This window comes from Homalodisca vitripennis, chromosome X, assembly GCF_021130785.1.
Source record: "Homalodisca vitripennis isolate AUS2020 chromosome X, UT_GWSS_2.1, whole genome shotgun sequence".
NCBI lineage: Eukaryota > Metazoa > Arthropoda > Insecta > Hemiptera > Cicadellidae > Homalodisca > Homalodisca vitripennis.
The window spans coordinates 20,156,715-20,179,000 of NC_060215.1; the positions used below are offsets into that span (position 1 = coordinate 20,156,715).

Here is a 22,286-nt window from a genome sequence, read left to right on the forward strand (position 1 = left end):
CTGTCACAAGTTTAGACTGTCTAAACTTAGACTGGGGTGCTCGTTATGCACGGTGGCTGTCCCTGATAACTTGTCACAAACTGAAAAGTTTTTAATAGAATTAGCTCTCTCATCTTGACAGTTCAAGGAATTACTCTGAAGTTCTCCTAGAAAGCCGAATAAATGTTTTTAATGGTAAAACTGTAAATGAGTTATGAGTGCACATTTCTGGCTTTTTCACAATACCTTATATGGTTTTGAACAGCATTTTGTCTTGCAGAATGAAAACACTGGCTAAATTTTTATTCAGAATACTTTTAAAATAAAAACACTTTTTACCAATAATTGGATTTTTCTTTCACCAAAGACTCATTTTCCTCTAATTTAACGTTTATAGCCACCCGATAAGTCTATAAGCATTAACTAATTCTGCGAGAATGACTGGAAATTTTGAAGATTACGGTCCGGAAGGCACGTACTCGTTGAGAAACTTTTTATTTAATGGGAAATGGAGAAAGAACGGGTATTTCTCCGTAAAATGATAATCAGTCACGCCGTTTTTTAATTGGTTACAATTAGCTTAGCATTTAATAATATCAAATCCAAATTAAATTGATTCCTAATTTTATTGTATGACTATTAAGAGTTATTAAGAGTAATTAAAGCTTAAATTATTTCAAACTGACGGGCGCTTAGGGGAGTTTATTAAAATCAAGACAATAACACCCAACCTTATTCAAAGCGACCTTGCTCTTTGTTTCACTCGACTGTTCAACGTTTCACAATTTCTGACAATAATATATTGAGCGAAATATTTGTCCCGCATAAATATGTAATTAATTAGTGCTGCAACAAAGCATACGTTTTGAATCCAAATATAAGAGTCGATTATTTATTTATCAACTTTTTGTGTTGAAAGAAATGTGGTCATGTTGCCCCAAATTACATTTGATCACGTTCGTTGATAATCTTAAAAGTTCACTATGTGTTAAAAATACTGAAGAAAGTTTTTAAAGGTTTATATTCCAATATAAAGCTAAAAAACCTCAGGGTTGGTGTTTGTTCCAATCCTATTGGACACATACACATACTACTATTGTTTTGTTACTATTGTTGTTATACAACTGCCATAGTTAATTCCTATATAGAACTACTTAAGTTAAAAGGATGAAAAGATTTGAAGATTTGGGACATTTGCCATCATTATAAGTTATAAAAGATATAACTCAACGCAACGTTTCCAGGGTTACAATCTATCCCCTTCGTCAGGTGGGGGAGGTATTAATTTATAAAAAAATAAAGAACGGAAAGAAGGGAAAGAAAAGGGTTCAAACAAACCCAAAAATATTTGTGTACTTCAGTTATATGTACCATATAACAAAATTTTAATTGCCGAAAATAAATTATTCAAGTAATTACAACACAGATGAACTGTTTATAAAACTTGGCAGAATTGTGAATAGTCAAACGTGTCTATCCCTTTCGGAAAAAAAAACTGTTATTTCGTAGTGATATGAATTATAACGTTTATATGTATGCAAATATTATCAGATTTGACGATAAAGAATAAAGAGAACAAATTCATGTGCACTGGTTCCGATGTCGGTGGGAAGAACAATGGCTCTGCCAGCGCCATGCCGCTATGCGGCCACCTCGCCTTCACCGCGATTTTAATCTATTGCGCTTCTATGAATTGTGAGGTTTTCATTTCAGGTTTGAATTCAACTGTGGTTGTGACTGCAGTATTTGTATACTCTATCCACTAGATGTGGATTTTAGTTTAAATCTTTCAATCGCAATATGAAGTGTGCTTTGATGCCACCTGCATACCACAACGCATTCTCGTGTTCAAAGCTGAGAATTAAATGTTAGTTGATCACCCGTCCCAGGCTCATGTGACGGGATTAACAAATCTTAATTTATTTTCAGTTTAAATTTTATATTTGAAGCTTAAACTGTGAGTTTTGGCTGATACTTAACGACATCTGAAGTTTAAATTATTTTTAAATACTATTGAAAGTACTATGAATTAACTAAAATATGTTAACTTCTATTTTTGAGTATGTTAAACTATATGAGTTGTATCAACTTATAACATCTCATATGTGTAGGCGAGATCTAAAATAGCTAGCTGTTATGTTACCCTACATATAATATGTTTATATTATTTTATAATCTATGTGCAAGATAGATTATATTCTAGTGTTTGGAGTTCCTGGATTCAAAATCATTCATCATATTAATTTTTTTTTAACCAATTTATGTTTAATTTCATTTTTTAAGGACTAGGCCGTCTAATTTTTACACTATAAAAAACAAAGGAGAATATTTTTATGTTAGAATTAAAAAGTAGAGTTGAAGATAGAATGGTGTAAAATCCGTTTTGCGACTTCGGTAGGAACATTTATTTTGAAGTGGAAGGAATTGGAAAAATTGGTATCGTATAAATATGTGTTATGTCTGTATGCCTGTCGAGTGTCATCTCCATATATCGCGTGAATAACTTCGATAAAATGTTTCGTGAATGTTTAGATTTTTACGTTTTCCCCCGTGAATAGTTCTGAGGAAGTACTTTGATAGAAATAACATTGTATTTCAGTTCTTAACAGAAATCTCCGTCATATGAACATCTGAAGCAATTACGCAACGTTTACAAACGTGTATGCGTGTATTGTTATGTACTTTTATACATGTCTTTGTTAAAAACTCAAATTTTTGGCCAATTTTGAAGTTAGGAAACGAGTAGTATCGTTCAATTCTTTCCAAGGGAAATTGAGAAAATTTAGCATTTGATGTTTTTCTACCGCAATGTTTCAACATTTTTATTAGAATTTTGTGAAATCCATGTTCGTATCCATTAGTCGAAAAACTAAGTGGATGATCAGATCCAGGTATAATTTGTCTCATAGCTAAGAAGTACGAAAATACATTTAAGCTTGATTTTGCATTAGCTGTTATTATTGTCAACGTTTTGTTCACATTGTCTTTTTCAGGTTGATACTACGTGGTCTGATCTGATGATGACGAGATATGTATATGGACAATGCCGGTATTGAAGTGGTGATAAGTCGTCAGTTTCTCTATGTTGATAAATCCAAATTATTTATTCGCCCATAAACACACTTTACAAGTTATGAATTATTCGTGATTACAAACTATAAACTGAACTGATTACAATAATATCTTTGTGTATAAAACTAAAAATAGACTACTACTTGTTTATTACAATTAATCGGTGTCCCCACTATCTTTTCCATTGGTGAGTACCCGGATATTTGTTCTTTTTTTTATTTTAATCCTTACTCATGTTTTCAGAATGTTATAAAATACAGCTTGTTTCAATTATTTCTATTAATGTTCCATAATTACTGTCCATTAGATGCGTAAAGGACAACTATCATGTTTTGAAATGTTCATGTTCAAAGGTTATTAAATGTTTAACTGTAGTTATGGATTGGGTCAAACCGTTATTAGGTCCGTAATGGAGTGTAATTTGTAAAGCTCTCTGGATAACGTAATGTGAAACCAATTACGGATATCCTCTAACTTGTTGCGAACTATAGCGATGATATTTTAAACTGAATAATTCATGATTTTTACTAAACCGTTTTTGGTTTTAGTCTTGAATGCAGTAGTTTTAAAAGCAAGCGATTTTGTATCAAATGTTTCATATTTATATTCCTTAAAATAGTTACAAAATGCGTAAAGTACAACTGCCTAAAGTACGAATTAAAAGATATTCACAACTTTCTAACAAAAACGCAACTACCCCATTTTTATGTATTAACGGTAATACACCATTTTACAGACAAGGATATTAAGATGGCAATATAGAGATTGAGGTCCAAATTACGTCCCAAACTAGTAATTCTCTTGAAGTAAGGAACAAGCAAAACGTAATTTGTGGTATGAATGCTCTCAAATTAGCACACTATCTTTATTTAACTGTTTATTTAAACCTGTTTTGGATCCGTTCCTCCAAAATTAGTAGACAAATCACAGGTCCAACTAGTGAATAATTCCACAAAAATTATCTAATTTACTGCACATATTTTAATAATTCATATGAACTGTACTTTTTTATCATACTGTTTCTTGTAACAATACAGAATTTTCTCAGAAAGAGATCACACAGTTTAGTATATCTATATATATATATATATATATATATATATATATATATATATATATATATATATATATATATAGATATATAGATAAAGATATATATATATATATATATATATATATATATATATATATATATATCTTTCATTAAATCTTGGCAGTTTGTATCCCATTATACGAGATCTACAAATGGAGAACAAAACCTAATTCCTAAAACTGTGTTTATGACAAATTAAAAAATAACTAAATGTACATTTTGTTTCAAAAATAAAATTTGTACGTTAAAGCCTTTATATTCTCCAAATACCTCACATGTTTATTATTTGCAAACAAGCAATAACAAGTTAACAATAAGTAACGGGCTGTCGCTAGCAGACCTTTATCCCCAATTCACAGTACAGTCTGGCCGCTTGTAAAAAACGCATTCCTATTTACTGTTACCGGTTCCTCACAACAAAATATTTAGCTTAATTCAGTGAATTAAATCGGTTATGTTTATTTAAATTATTACATAGAGACTCTTCTGATCGATTCTGTAATATTCCATTAGGTAAAAAATTTGTCGCATATTATAGAGTTAGTCATACTTCAATTTTCTTGTGTATCAAAACTTAGGTGTACGAGTATAGTAGATTGAACCAAAATCTCAAAGAATCTATTGCTAGTGAAATTAAAATAGTTCCTTCCGATATGTGTGTTAGGCAATTAAGGCACTCGCGAGATGTAATGAGAGTTGCCGTTCGACGTGGTACACGGCGCTTTTTACATCTTTCATCATTTATAACGGAAGTAAAGCACTTTAATACGATGAGTAAATGTAGGGTGACAATTAAGTCTGGAACCTCTTTTTTAATTTTTGAACCACAATAGAAAGAAATACCAAAGTTCACAGTGCTTACTGGTGATAGTAACGCACACATCTGCCCAATTACCGACCGGATAATCCCTTTGGGGGACGGTCCACAAGGAGTCACACAAAATTCTTAAATAGCAGCATAGGTTTTCAACACTTACTTTGATCACAGGTACTTAAAAATTGGTGTTTACTTGTAATACTTAATAATTTACATTGTTCAATTGTTTTAAAATTCAAATAGCTATAACTACTGAATGAATCCACCTTTTGAAGTCCGGTTTGCGGCATTGTACTCTGCTAAGTAAGAACTTTAATTTGATACCAAACTTGACCTATGCTGCTATTTAAGAATTTTGTGTGACTCCTTGTGGACCGTCCCCCAAAGGGATTATCTGGTCGGTAATTGGGCAGATGTGTGCGTTACTATCACCAGTAAGCACTGTGAACTTTGGTATTTCTTTCTATTGTGGTTCAAAAATTAAAAAAGAGGTTCCAGACTTAATTGTCACCCTGTATATATATTTAATGTGTGATTACGATAACAACTTAAACTGTTCCGTTTCTTCCATACATACATATATATATATATATATATATATATATATATATATATATATACGAGAGATGTATATAACGTGTAGAGTTCATAAACAAATTCTGACATTTTAATCCAATGACTGATAAGAATATCTACAACTGAATTAGTTTCTATATGCTTATGGGTGTTGTATTTCTACTGATAGCACTCGAAACTTATAAACCTTGTCCTTGCAAATAAATACTTTAGAAACAAAGTATGCATTACTTTACATATTAATCCTTATTTACTTTTAATTCCGCAAAATATACTTCCTACACCACTAAAAAGTGAAAATTAAAACCCTATATTCATATTATCTTGTACACACATATTTTAAGAACTTTGATTCATCATTTAACGAAATAATGCAGTAAACTAGCAATATTGTCTTATCATTCATAATAAAATTTTAATATATTACACAACAAAATACACTTAATATATGTACAAATTTTCGATTATCGCTTTTAACCGTATATTTTTCGATGTTTACAAGTTTAAATCTTACGTTTGTTAGACTATTGCTCTATCTAAACCTCTAACCAACATGTAATACACGTCGAATCACGAATGTTAACGATATAGACAAGAGAACCAAACGCCCTAAACCTCGCTCTGAAAAACAATTTGTGGAAGCCATTCGCGTATCAAAGGGTCTTCAAAGAATGCGAAGCATTCGTGTAGAAAACAAAGGGGATTGGGAATGTTCTAAGGAAATTTCCACTCCGAAAAAGATTTATGCGATGCTTTTCAGTTCTATTCTATTTTCTTTTCCTTTTTTTAAGGTCAGGCCGACCCCTTTTTAAGCCTTATTATGTTCTCATGGGCCACTGGACTGTGCGAGGATCATATCAAACAGAATAAGGGGGAGAGTCAATACAGTACAAGGTCGATGGTACTAACAAAAAGTGCAACGGTCACAGACAGGATTTGAACCTGCGCTATCTCTAACTCAGATCCAAAGTGAGATTTCTTAGACCGCTCGACCATCGATTCTCCGATGCTATAACGGTTTGACTGGACAGGTATTATTGTGCCGTCTAATCTCTCACCTGATAAGTTCTTACTTAGTCTTATGCGGCCGATGTTGTCAGATGTTGTTGTGTATGATGTTGAAGTTGAATCAATGGAGAATTACTTGTGTTAGCAATGTTTCGACGCTGTGTGTATTGTAACACTTAGATGACAGTCAATTATCAATTTTCTTTTTTCACCTGTCCATTTTATTATGTATTCTTCCTGAATATAGAGCATGTTCCAAATCGTCATGAAATTTCAGGTCGTACTATAAAAATAACCCCTTTTTATTATAAGGATATTTGTGTCTACACGGAGTTGGACAAAAACAGATGCATTTCCGTCACTGTGAACAAAATAATGCACCAATTATTAATAATAATGAAATTTGAGAGAGATTTAGTGTATAGAGAAAGACTTCAAAAGATAAATTGCTAATTGAATTGTGTTACTGGTCTTTTGTAAGATTTTGTTACGATAATTCCTGAAATAATCAAGTTTTAAATTTTAAGCTCATGCGGGAAGCCCACCTTTGGATCGCTACAGCACTGAAAAGGTGTTTTCCGGAAACATTTTTATGTAAGACTCAGTCTTTTTTTCTATACTCTAGGGTACGCTATAATATTCTCTGCTGCCTGATTTTTTCAGACTGCGTTCCACAACTGAAAATATAAAACAATGGCTACGTTTGCAAAAAATTACACCATTATTTTCATAAATATCATGGCCGCCATCAAAGTTTGTTTCAATTTCATTAATTTATGTAATATATAAAGTGCATTTAAAATTAATCAGACATGTGATACTAATACAGCTAAAACCACATTAAAGCGTATTTCATATTTCTCTATACCGATACATATTTAAATGTGTATTATACAACTATAAGAGCAAATAATTTATGTAGCAAAGAGTATAATTTTACAAATTATATTAACAAATTAAATAACACATTCAAAAAGTTCAATTATCCTGACAAACTTGCAAAAAATCAAATTAGTATGCCAAGATAGTTTAATTATAACAAATCTTTTCCTCTGGATGAAACTAAATTTATTACCAAATTCTACCCAGGATTTAACAAAACAAACCCTATAATTGAAACTGTTTTTATTTATCATCGGAGTTAAAGATGTATTCAAAATTACCTATAGTCATCTTTAGAAGACCCAAAAATCTTTAAAATATGTTAGTTCAAACCAATCCTAAAAACAAAAATCGTGTGAAACTATTTAACGGGTTTAAACCCTGTTAAAACCACGTTGTGGTACATCCGAAATCATGTAATCTAGTCAAAATATGTAGCAGTAACATGACTAATAAAACGTATCCAAGTAAAGGGACTATTGATTAAAATTCAAGCAACATAATATATCAGCTAAATTATAATGTTTGTAATAAACCATACGTAGGCCAAACTTTTAACCCTCTTCGTATCAGAATGACAGGTCACCGTTACAGGTATTGTTCATGGAGATGACAAGCCCCTCGCTGAACATTCCAGGAAACGCAATCAGGACAAAATTGAAAATTGTCAATAATTAAAAAGTACCAATAATGTAGAATTACATGCCAACTAAAATATACAATTTTAATTTGATAAAGAGCGAAACTGCTATTCAACTTTTATTGCAATAAAAATTTCCTTTTGGTTTTTAACCTTCGTTAACTCATATAAAAAAAAATAATTTTATTCTTTCGCATTTCTGATGAAACATCTGCTGTGAGTTACTTGTTCTCTGTTTATTTTTTAGTTATTGTTATTTTTTCTTGTTTGCATTCTGTAGGTAGATAAAATGTTATGACTGAAGAGGTACGATTAGACGTACGAAAATACATAAAAGAGCTTACTAATATTTGTGTTTTGGGTAATTTATTTTTGTAAGAAGAGAATTCATATTTATACAACTATATTAAATATTTAATTTTTTACAAATGAGATTAAAACTAAATAATTATAGTTTGTTTTTTTACAAAATGTAAGTTGTGGAAAATACGTTTATGTTGTATATAAGTATATGTTGTTAGCTTTTTCAACAATTTTGATAAAATAGGTAATGGTACTATCAACAATAAAATGTGATATATCATATTGTTTTGAAGCAATTTTTTATCCCATATCAAACTAGAGGAAGTCTTAAATTCTTATTTACCATCACACTGTTTTCGTTATTAATGAGGTTCTATTCTATATTCCGCGGAAGTATAACTTACATTGTTTTACAAGAATGGGGATCGAGTAACTTTCCTATCTAATCTTATCTACTAATGCCTCCGCCATCAGCGCGGAGGCTTCCCCCGCTGATGGCGACGATAGAATAATATCCCTGTAGATATTGCCTATCACGTAACATAATACAATTCTAGAGGGTCTGATTACAAATTACTTCGAGAGCAATCAAATATTAGACCGTATACAAAAAGAAAAGTGCGAGTGGTTTGGTGTAGAGTAGCAAAATAAATCTCTTGTTTTAAACTGAGTGAGAGAAGAGGAAAATAAGATATATGGAAGGATAAAGAAGGGTGCTTTAATTGAACACTATGTACGAAGTATAATTATATGACTTTCAGCTCAACTGATATTCTCTTCAATCTTTAATCAAGATCAGCAATAGCTGATTGTTACCTGTTTTGTTCTGGCAGCGGCTGCTCTTGAGGAAGAAGTCGAAGTCGGTGTCCTCAATCGGAGAACTTTCTGGCACGCCTATGCTGATCTCGCACGTTCCGTTTCCGCGGCTAGCTATCCTGGAACACCATCCAACTTGTATTTCTTTTTTTAGTAACTATTATTAAGAATGTTGAGTTTAGCTCCAATTCACCTTCGTTTTAGTACAGCGTCTGGAATCTGGAGTCATGTTTGTCTCAAGAGATCCAAAAGCCAACACGAAAAAGCTCAAAACGAACAATTTACATCGCTTCTACATCATACAACTATGTACCAGTTAGATAAATGTGCCGTCCGGGGCTTCCCGCACTTATAGCCCACTTCTTACCTCAAGGATTGAGATCAGTGCGTAGAGATTTAAAATGTTGTTTCTAAAAAATTTACAATGGCTCGTGGTGTACCTCTGGGTTCAATTCTTGGGCCCTTTTTATTTTTGTTATATGTCGGCAGATTGAATTCAGTAATCCAGCATGGGAAACTGATTCAGTATGCCGACTACACGACTCTCTGCTTCAAAACCAAATCCCTTAAGGATTTAGAGATCACATCATTCACAAAATTAAATTCATGTATACAGTTCATTTGGAAAATAAACTTGAAAACCAACCAGTCTAAATCAAATGTTTTTTATTTCTCTCTCCAACAGCCAGATACAAAGCTTCCTTCTGTTTTTTTTATGGATGAAGACCTTTTAGAAGAAACTAATTCCATGACGTTTTAGGAAAGCTTCTTGATAGGGGACAGACCTATAACGATTATGTAGATAACGTATGTGCTAAAGTTCCTCAGGCATATTTGTCTTGCGAAAACTAGCAATTTTCTGTTCTCCAAAAGTCTTAAAGATGGCTTGTTATGGCCTTACCCATGCATATTTAGCGTATGGAATAAGACTCTGAGGAGGTTGTTCCAAAAGCAATATGGAGCGCGTTTTAATACTCAAAAAAAGCAGTAAGAGTAATTGGAAAGTTGAACTTAAGAGAATCGAGCAAGGAATCTTTCAGGGAGCTGGGATTGCTAACTTTAACCTGTCTTTATATTTCTTAGGATCATGTACTGCTTGTCACGTAGCAGGGAAGTTTACGAAAATGAAACCAGAGGCAGGGACAATCCCAGAACACAGCAACACAGACTGAAGTTGTCTCCCGTAACAAGTTGGTGTCAGACTAATCAACAGGCTCCCTGAAAGTGTAAAAAAACTTAAACAACACAAATCAATTCAAAACTCGTCTCAAGCGCCTTTTGGTGTCTAAAGCGCTTTGTTCTGTTGAATAATTCATGATGAGCCGCTGGTAAATTTAGAAACCAAGAAATAAACGCTGGATTTGATATCGGAATGGATGTGTATGTATGAATTTGTAAAATGTAATCTAAAAAACGTGTACATGGTTTTTTACTAAATGTATTAAAGTTGACTCTTGCTGTTCAATTTCAGAAATTTTTAAACGCAATAAGGAGTATTATCATCATCATCATCATTATTGTTGTTGTTGTTATTGTTGTTGTTCCACCGTGCTTGAAATCGTGTCAGAAACATCATAGTGCACTCAATTGTGCACCTGATGAGACAATGAGAATGCCAATTCACTTGGGTGTATATTTTTATATTTTTTAATCTACGTGTTTTGATGTCAGCGTTTTTTTTTTATCTTTTCAAACAAACGTGACTTCAGATTCCAGAAGTCAAGTCTGTGACAGCGTCAGATTCCAGACACTGCACTAAGAGGAAGGTGAACTGGAGCTAAACTATCATTCATATTGAATCAACCCTTTCCACTATAATTATGTTATTTGTATTCTTAAGCATTAAAATGTAGAGTGGCTTGGACTGGAGGATCATCCACCACGTTTATGACGATCTTGCAGGATCCGTTCCCATAAATAGATATCCTGCAGCACCCAAGTACCATCAGATATTTCAATTTGTATTTGAATTGGTAGAAGGAAATCGCTCTTGAGGAATAAGTCAAGTCGGTGTCCTTGATCTGTGAATCTTGCGACACACCATATCGATCTAGCAGGTTCCGCCCTGCAGCTTGCTACTTTGTAACCATTTTTCATTTTCACGCTGCCAGGAACATGACCAAAACAAACTATAGAAGGAATTGAAATATGAGAGGATAGCAATGCTGGGAAGAGCTCTGGTAACCGCATCAGTGACTCCTTTTAAATCACTTAACGCCCATATCTGAAACGGTTGTACGGACTACCAGATTATGTATAACTGTATAACGTTGTGTACTCCGAGTATCAAGAGTAAATTATTAGCTAGCACACAATACTTCTGAGGCATAGTCAGCTTCAATGACTTCTTCGGTACTTTACGATATTCTGGGCGTGCAATTACTGTACGCTAAATGCTCTAATGCTCCACTAGTGAGTGACATATCATTAACACGGTGGTTTTTATATTCAGAGGATCGGGAATTCAGTTAAGAAAGGATATTTTGGTTCACGGCTTCTTTCCTCATTGGCAATCTATTTGGTCGGACAAAGCTGCCTTCACCACTACTTTTTGCATTATGTATGACGTGTAATGTGACCACCGTGCAATCTGTTGCAACTATGTATTACATGTGTGTCTCTCTCTGATGCACGGTGACCGGCAATATACCACACATCCAACTTCTGTAGTGTCCTTTTATTGAGTATCCTTACAAAATGCAGAGGATCAAAACGTTGATGGCCTGAGCATAATGTTTACCTGTAATTTCTTGAGAATCAGATTCTTTCCAGTCTACCCTTTCAATCTAGAGTCTAGATGGATGCAGAGTACAAACGCAGGATAATCAGTTTCCTTAATTTAAGTTTTATTCTTAGAAATAAAAAATCTACTTGTTCGTCTAGCTGCTGACCTTCTACTTGAATGCATTTTTATATTTTATTGGAATGTAAATGTTATTGGAATATTTTCCTGGTATGTCTGTTACAAATATTTTCTTGTGTTTTAGAACCAAACTTCACGGTTATTTTATGGAATTGCACATGTAATTGTGGTAGACAATTTAATGCAGTACTCTTACTCGAATCCTGGACTATCTTCCATCAGTTTCTATTTACGACCTGGGGTCAGTTAACTGCTGCAGGGTCTACGTCATTAAAACTGGTTTGTCTTGAGCAATTATTCCAATTATTGGAACTGTACGAAGATTCCAGTTGAAGTTAACCACGGCTGCATTCACTAACGTGCTTTCTCACCTTAGAGAATAGTTGTCAAGATTAATCTGCTGTCCGTGTGCCTTTATTATTTATTGTATACCAATCAAAAAAAAATTGTAATATGATGATAGGTTTTTTAAAGTTTTCCCTTCTTCTTCTCCTATTGCCATGCACTTTAACCCTTAAAAGGTTTCCCTTAAAACGTATTAAGCTAAACAAAACCTAGTCTGTCTCGTACTAAGTGTATTTAATTTATATTTAGTGCCAGCTCTAAAACATTTTCCAAGAAGCTTTTGCGTGTTTATAAGAGGAAACTGTACTTTCATAATGAGATCGATCATTTCTATGATTCATATTACTTGTATTTCGTTTACTGGCAAAGACGGATCAATTTAAATATATCTACAATATGGTCAAAGGTACTTAAAGATATTTTACTTGTAATGTCAAATCAGTTAGAATCTCCCAGGTGGAGGCTTGAATGGTATTAGGTAGAAATTGTGTTGTTTTTTACTTTTTTGACCTCACCGCTACATACTTTATGTTTAATTGATTTGATGTCTTAAGATTTTAGAGAAATCTGGAAGAAAAACGATTTCAATCCTATAATCTATTCCTAAATCGAATATTTTTTACAAATCATCCCTTGTTAATGATAAATTTTGTTATTAATGTTTTAAACGTTCAGAAGACATTCCTATGAATTTTCTGGTAGATTTTCCTCGAACAACTAAATATATTACTATTTCTCTATCACTTTTTCCCGATAATTATCTTCAAAGTGAATTGAAATATTCCAGATTAGCTAACATATTACTAAATTACTACTATTTCTCTGTCACTTTTTCCCAATAATTATCTTCAAAATGAATTGGAATACTCCAGCTTAGCTACTACTATTTCTCTATCACTTTTTCCCGATAATTATCTCAAAGCTTCCAGCTTAACAGCATTACTAAATATATTACTATTTCTCTATCACTTTTTCTAAATCAAAGTGAATTGGAATGTTCCAGCAACTCTTAAAAACCAGCAATGTTGTTATTGGAATAATACACCAACATTGACACACGGTTATTGGAAATACACCAGACACGGATTAGATCAGAACTTTGTCATTCAATATTGTACAGAGTATCCCAGAACTCTCTAACAATATTTTTACCTATTATTCCTGGACCAAAACCAAACCAAAATATCATAGTAAAACTTTCTAAAACTGAATAGTTACCTGATAAGTTGAAATTTGGTAAACTGGTAGTTCATAAACCTGATAATTAGGTTTATAAACTAAAGGTATAATTAAAGGAAAACATTTTAATTTTCTTTGCTTTCAAAACGGCGGTTTCGTAAAATCTTTAAACGTTACCATCTTAAACACTATATATGATTAAAAAGTCACATTTATTACATTTAAGTTGGACAATTTAATTAGAAATTCAACAATGCCAACTTTAAGCAAATCACTTGATAAATAAGGGAGATAATGCGCTTTTGAAAACCGGGTACCAATCAATATCCACTGTGATTATGTGGCAGCACTGTTTGTGAGCCACAACAATCAGCTGTTTCAATTTTAGCTACTTTAATCTTGGTATCGTTAGATTTTTAATTAAATTGACTAATTAAATTTTAATAAATGTAACTTTTTGATCTTATGTCGTTTTTAAGATATTTACGTTCAAAGATTGAAGAAGCCGCCATTTTGAAAATAAAGCTTCCAACAAATTTTTAAACTTTTCTGTAACTAGACATACAAGTTATAAAGGTATATACCGAATTGCAATAAGCCGTTCTGAAATTAAACATTTTTAAAGTGAAAAAAAACATAATGGCTGCTATTTGGGTAGTTATTCAACTTATCGGATAACTATTGAGTTTTCGAAAGTTTTAATATGATATTTTAATTTATCTTTGGTATAGTAATAATACCTTAAAATAGTGGTAAGTAGTTCTGGGCCACCCTGTATACTATTCATTTGTTTAAACTATTATTTTTTAGCCTTAGGAACCCCTCAGTCATACTTTTAAGGAAGTTATTGTTTGAAATATTTGCATTGTCATCTAATGAGCTGAGCAGTAGTATATATTTAATCATCATCATCTGCATCAGGAGCTTTCATAGTATATTGCTCAACAATATTATTTTAAAAACCTACATGTGTATACGATGTAGTAACACGATGTACTAACGATGGGAATGCCGATGGCCGAGTGGTCTAAGTTGTTGGACTATGGGTCTGAGATAGAGATAGCGCAGGTTCAAATCCTGTCTGTGACCTTTGCACTTTTTATCAGTACCATCAACCTTGTACTGTATCGACTCTCCTCCTTATTCTGTTTGATAAGATCCTCGCACAGGCCAGTGGCCCATGAGGACGGACAGAATAAGGCTTAAAAGGGGATCGGCCTCTCCTTTAAAAATAAAAAACTAAAATAGCATTGTAAATTTATCACAATTAAACTTTGATGCCGAGGATAGTCAAAATAAGGCAATCAGTTTTCCCAGTAATGGATGTTGAATTGAATTATCAATAACAAATTTAATTCAATATTCTGTTTTTTGTTCAGCCAGACTTTTTCAGGAGATACGGCTTCTATTTAATGTTGTTTATATTAGTAACAGGATATACCTAGTGGAAAAATGAGTAATTGGTGTAGAACTAATACAAGAATAACCTCACACGATAGTGAGTAATATATAAGAATTTCTGTGTCAACATGTATTTAAATAGCTTCTTAGTAATCTACACACGTGTATCTCTCTTTGGCACAAACTCAGATAGTTAGTAAAAAATCAAACATAATGTTGAATAATGTCCCCCAGTTAAAGCTAAATCAAATGCGAAATTCTACAGTTTATAAATCATCACCTGTCAACATTTTCGGTACCACAATATTTTAGAGATGTCTAAAAAAATCTATTTCAACAAAGGTTATACATGGTCGTTCATTGAATGGATAATTGATTCAGTAAGACTTACTAGTATTACATGCTTAAAATGTTATACATTGCTGTAGATATGGTAGTTTTACTTTCTTTTTGGAGTTTGGAGTTAATTGTCAGAAAAATTCAAAAGGGGTAAATTTTTTCATAACAAAATAAGCGAGATGCGCGTGGGTTGTGGAATTGTTATTCCATGGAAACCTTACATTGTGTTTTTAGGGGCAGAATTCAATCAAGAAGTTTGCCATTTTCCAAAACTGAACATCGCAACATAGAAAAATTACTTCTGTTTTGCAACTAGATGTATTGCCATTTTTTATATATTTCCAGGTTTACTTGACTGGGAGAAACCAAAATTGGCATTTTATACGGTATTTAGTCTGGGAAACCATTAAAAGCTAAAACATAATGTATTATTAATTCACAAAAAACTGTTTTTGATGTGATTAGTAATAGGTATACCTAATTACCTGGCCAAAACTGTTACTGTAAGGTTTTGTGGTTAGGAATCGTCATCACAGGCAAAACGCCGTCTTGAGAGGGTTTTTTGTTTTTTGTTTGTTTTTTTTTCTCCAAGGACAAGAAGTTTATAAATTGCACTTAGTACTCTAAGAACCTTAGCCCTGCTTCTGGAGTGACAGGGTATTCAGGATGAGTAAGGTTAGAGGATAGGGGCCGCCTCCTATCGAGATCCATGAGGAACACTTAGGGCACTAATCTCAAAGTCATGTCCCCCCGGAAGAAGGGGAGGCCAGCTCTGAACCAGCCTCTCCGGTCAAAGCAGGCAGAGGGCGGCACACCCTTGTTCCGGTTAATAATGTGACGCTCCTGGACATCCGTAAGGTTTTCCAGATTTAAGTGACACATCGGTTTTTGGTGTGTTCAGTGATAGGTTCAACAGGAAAGTGTAAACCAGCCAGAAGTGATCCCTGCTGGCTCTTGAGAGGTGAAAATATTTTCGTACTTGCATTTTTTTTTTTTAATTTACGAAGATTTTTAGTGTATATGTTTTTATATTGAACTAATTGAATAGATTGATTGAGATATTGATTCGTATGAACTAAGTAAAATTATAAAGCGGTCATAAATGTAATGAAATTCTCTGAGTAATAACGACATTATTTTTTATGTGATATTAAACTTACTTGGCACTCCATAAAAAAGGGAAAGGCTGATCCCCTTTTTAGCCTTATTCCGCCCGTCCTTATGCTGACTGGTCTGTGAGAGGATCTTATCTAACAGAACAAGGAGAACATTCTCTGCGCTTCTTCCAACTGGACCGTGTATCTACCGGCTCCTCCATATATTGGAATAAACTTAATTGCAATAAACATCTGTATGTACTCTTAAATCTACTTGGCGCTCTTAACATTTTTAGCCTTATTCTGCTCGTCCTCATGGGCCACTAGTTTGTGCGAGGATCTTCTCTAATACAACAAGTAGGAGAGTTGGTACACTGATAAGAAGTGCCATGGCCTCAGACAAGATTGGGTGGAACTCACAACTAAAGTCCGACACCTTAGAGCACTCGTACCGTCTCTCCCGACTGAGACTAAACTTAAGCAATGACTAAGTGCCTCACGCTTTCTAAAGGTTTTGTGGCATCTAAAGACGCTCGGTGAAAGTGACGCAATTTCGACCGCGTTTCCGACACGATAACACTTAAGGTTGATGTTCTCAGCACACAGCGAGTCTAAGCAACACTGGCACTAATCGATTACTTCCGCTAGCCAACGGCGCTGGGCATCGTGAAGGAGCTGCCCGCCAATAAGTGCGCTGATTGTATACGCTTCTACACGTTTTCAAAACGTGATTTAATATATGTAGTAAAGTGCATACTCATGAAGTGCAGCGATTGATATCCGAGTTTATATTCAAATTATTTAATGTACAAAGCTGATAAAGTAGTTAACGCAACCGGTGCATCATGATAAGCGTAAAAAATGACTGATTATTATTTATTGCTCATATTTTGGTGCAGTTAACTCTGTGCATTCCGTTTTTTACTCGTGTTCTCTTTTTATTTCGTGTTCTAATATATAATTAATATAATATTTCTTTAAGTTTCATATTTCACATTTTACAGTTTACATTTTACACTTGAAATTTTACATTTCACGTTTTTACATTTTACAATTAACATTTTACATTTCATACTTTACATTTTACACCTAACACTCTACACTATACACTATACACTATACAACCTACATTCTACATTTAAAATTTTACATTTCACGTTTTTACATTTTACAATTAACATTTTACATTTCATACTTTACATACTTTACATTTTACACCTAACACTCTACACTATACACTATACAACCTACATTCTACATTTAAAATTTAACATTTTACATTTCACGTTTAGTGCTTCCCGTTTCGTCTTTCAATTCTTAAAAGTAAATGGCAACGTTACTTCTGAAGAAAAACAACTTTATCAAATTAAAAAGAAATTCATTTTAAAATTTAAAGAAAAAATTAGAATTGATGAAAAGAGCAAGAAATTGTTCAAAAAATAAACTTGTAACGTTTGTAGTATAAAAAGGTTCCGGGAAAAATTGAGAATTGTTTAAACAAAACAAAAATGGTATTGATGCCAGTCGTTCGAAAAGTTGCAGATATTTCATTTGAGTATAATGTGGTAAAATAATAAATGTGTTTATGTCTCCACTGGTTCTAAAGTATTCGTGTACTTCTTACACTAAATTTTGGCGGTAGCACTAACTGAGTAAGAATTATAGTATTTCGGACATTTGCCATCATTATATTTTACAAAAATAAAACACTGCGTTTTGATGAATTGAATATATCCTCTTCCTAGAAAAAACCCCTAAGACGCAGGGTTAAACATACAGAAACACTCAAAGGCTAAAATGTGCTGCGATGAATTTAACACAATAACTAAATTTAGCAACAGAATATTTTTTCGTAAACAATCAAGCATATACTCAACTGGTATAACAGCATTAAGTACCTAAGGGAGAATAAACCGAAACCAATACAGCACGTCCCTACATTAAATTTTTTTTCCAATGGACATTCAAATTTCATTAGTTTCATATAACCTTTGCCAATGCTCAAAATTAACATGCTTCACAGTGGACTACCTCTGTAGGGAATAATCATTTCTATTCCTATCAAAGATCAAGATCTTTAAAATTATGGAATGCTTATTAATGTTATGATAGTGTGGAATGTTTCACTTGTGTATATTTCATACTGAAATAGTTATAATTTCATATTTTATTACAAACACTTTAGTTTCTTCTACAGTATTTATTGTTTAACTCTTTATTGGTTTTTATTAAACAATATAACCCATCTGTGAGTTAAACCGTTTATTTAGTCGAATATGCCAATAGTCAATTTATACTTCATTAAACTAATGCATCACCACTGGCTGAAAACCTCTGAACAGGAAATTTAGATTTAAAATCTATTCCATTGTGTGGATATGACGAGTGTCTTTTAAACAACCCACCCTTATTTTGAAATTCCTGTGCAGCTTAAACGCACAACTAATAAACTCGTAAGCTGTATATCCAATTTTAAAATATAAGAGGAAGCGGTTCCCTGATTATTTTTTTCCTTTACTTATCTATCATACCGTTGATAACTATTATCACATTAAATTTGCACCAATAAATTAGCTTTAATGAAATTTAACTCTCTCATATACAAATTTGAATAGTACATACTACTATATTTTACCTAAGGAAATGACTAGATTTTATTTCCATATTTTGTCTCTAAGTTAAAATTGTCTAGTCTGATTTGTTTTTGTAATTTTTCATATACTACACAGGCTAAGCTCCCACATCCACGTCACAAACCCACGTGGGAACGTTCACAAACCAAAGTATGCTCAAATGTATGAATTATGCACGATGAGATAAATAAATGTGATCTGATTTGTTTAACATTTCGAAGGAAATTGTTCTTGCACTTTTGGAGTGCTCATGTCACCTGCAAAGCCCCACTGAGAGTGTTATGTTCCCACACCTGCGTACAGGATTGCCTGAAAGCATCTTACAGGATTATATCGATTTGCTGCTACAAGGTTGGTTAATTAGCGTGTTTGTTTTCACGCAACATAGAAGCGAGATAGCGAGTCTATCATGATATAGAGGATTTTGTTATACACGGCTGGCATATGCGGTAGCACGTGTATTCAAAACATGCAGGTGTTCATTACGGTAATTATTAAATTATACACTTTTATATGTTTACATCTACGGTATATTTATTTACGATAAGCGGATTTGAAGTTAAGGGTTTTCTCGTTAATAAGTCGAAATATGATAACTCACATTTTATACAAATAGAGAAATAACTTTGGTTCGCGTTTGCAAAAAAAAATACCAGCATTTATCCTTATAGTTTAAAAAATTATCCCTAGTGAGTATGAATTTTACACACATTTATTAAGGATTTTATACCCAGAGACTTTATTTATTCTCTACAAAGTTTAGCTACATTGCTAAAGATTCTAATCATATTTTGTCTATTCCATACAAGAGAAAAAGGTTGTAGGAAAATTTGTAACCATATCAAAATATGGTTACAAGACGCGAAATAAACTCATCAAAATGAGTTTATTTCGCGTCTTAATCGATTAATTCTATCAGTTGTTAATATCCTTGAAATTAGGAACGGTTTCTGAGCGGTCTTCACATTAAAATTTATTTATTCAGTCACATGTTAAATTTACATTTTAAAATGTACACTGCAAAAGTAAATATCTAGATTTATACTTAACAGACAAAATATCAATAAATGTATAGTGAGTTTATAGGGAATAATTTTTTCTCTAACGATGGCGTAACGTTTCCCCGTTACAATTATAATTAAGGAATATTCTTTGTTGTTGACGAAGAATGATTTTATAGGATAACTGGTTTCCGAGAATTCGTCACCGTTAATGATACAAAAATAGAAAACAACATTGCTATGATTGGAAATTGGGGTTTCTCACCGGAAGAAAGGATGGATTCCAAACCTTGGAACTTACTATTCTATATTTTAAATCATTAAAGAATTCTGTTTTGGTGCATTTAGTAAAATTCAACACATCTATAGTTAGTTTATAAAGGATACACCCCTCTTTAACGATGGCTGAACGTCTTCCCTATTAAAATTAATTAATATTTTTTGTCTAAAGTTTATTATTGACCATGTATGATTTTAAATGATAATAGTTTTTTCAGACATTTGACCGGTATCGTAAATATAATAAAATAGAAAACTAATTTTTTGTGATTCGAAATTTGCTTTTCGGCACCAGAAGAATGGACTTTGAAACTTACTATTCTGTATTTGGATCCGTTAAGGAATGCTGTTTTATTTAGCAACAATCTAAAGTGTAATACAAGAAAGATGAAGAAGTAAGACGTGTAATGGACGCATGTGAGGGGTATAAAGGACACTGAAGGCTTAATGCATATCCGGTTAACGAGTACATTAGGAGTGCCCTTTAGTCTAGAAATGTACCAATAAAACGAAAGGTTTATGTCCTTACACTCCTTAGCACAATCTGGAAAATCCTCAACGTATGTGGCAACATGTGAATACACCTTCCGATTAAGATTTTATCGTTCCACCACATATGGTTGAAAGTTTTATGATTTAGAAACTAAATTTTAAATTTTTTATCCTTTAATTCATTAATTATATATGCTTAAGTATACCCCTTATTATTACCTGGGAGGATAAGGCTATAAAGGATAAGTTTATTAAGTTTTTCCTCATCAACAATGTAATAAGAACCCAACGTCTCCTCGGAAATCACAATATTTTTGCTCAGTATAATAATCTTTATTTGTATCTCTTCAATACCTGCAAGCAGGGATAGTGAAATACGCCCCTGAACTGTATTACTGCATTGCATAACAGATCATTGAATGACGTTATTTTGAATATTGATTAATGGAAATCCACTAAATATTCAATCCCTCCATCGCCTAGTGCAATTAATATACGCTTTGTTCACAAAGCCCTTTGTAACGGAATCCCGATAACACAGTTTGTATCCGCAAAGAAACGCCACTCTGATTACTATGTAGTTAAACAAATTATTCTTTTCCCCTTTTCTTCGACACAGGCCTCCTCTGCGATTCACAGCTTTTGCTCCCGAATCGTTTTGCTGTATTTTCTACAGCTCCAGTGTACCCTTTTGAAGTAAGCCGGCACAACATGTAATCACAAGACCTCTAGCACAATTGGAGTGAATCATTCAATTGAAGGAACCCGGACATCACTTTAGCTATGCTGCTGCTTTAACGTAAATACACGTTTTTTACAATGAAGGCGAACAAATAACATTTTAGTAATAACTCAAATTTTGTATATAACATTTTCAGTATACTGCAGTATTTTAATAATATGACCATTTTTTACACAAAATAAAAGGTAATTTTTAAACTCAATTCTATTGTCAAAAGTAGGATAAGACAAACAAACACTTACAATCAAAACATTCAGCGAATTAATTTGATAAAAAAACACTTCAAAAAGTGCAAAAAATTAATCTCATTCATATTTCACCGTAAAAGAAGCGCGATAACTACTCTAATAAAAAAAGCATTTTTCCATCAAGGACAAAATTGTGTATCTATACATCTAAATATGAAAAAAAGCTAAAAATTAAATAAAACGTAGGTGTGAGAGGTGCTTTTATGCTTTTACCCCACTATACGACAAATAATGATCTAAAAAATGCACATACTTTAGAGTTAGTGAAGTTGACACACAACATCGTGGTTGTGATTTTTGACTTAAGCGTTTCACAACGCTCTGGTATGAATTGTTTATTTCAACCTAGTTTGTATTTATGTGTTAGGTTAGTTATTTACCTGAAGAAGAGATCAGATTGCAGATCCCGAAACGTAGTGTTACTGAATTTTTGTTTCACTGAAAGATGACAAATGTCCGGAAAATCCTGTTTCCTTCACAA

General features: G+C 32.9%; 1 protein-coding gene across 1 annotated transcript in view; it reads right to left on the minus strand.

The window, feature by feature from the left end:
* LOC124369385 overlaps positions 1–22,286 on the minus strand; it is a 153,383-nt gene that overhangs the window by 88,236 nt on the left and 42,861 nt on the right. Inside the window, exon 3 of the mRNA XM_046827384.1 lies at positions 9,187–9,305. Coding sequence (XP_046683340.1) covers positions 9,187–9,305 — 119 coding nt within the window. The remainder of the gene's footprint in view (positions 1–9,186; positions 9,306–22,286) is intronic.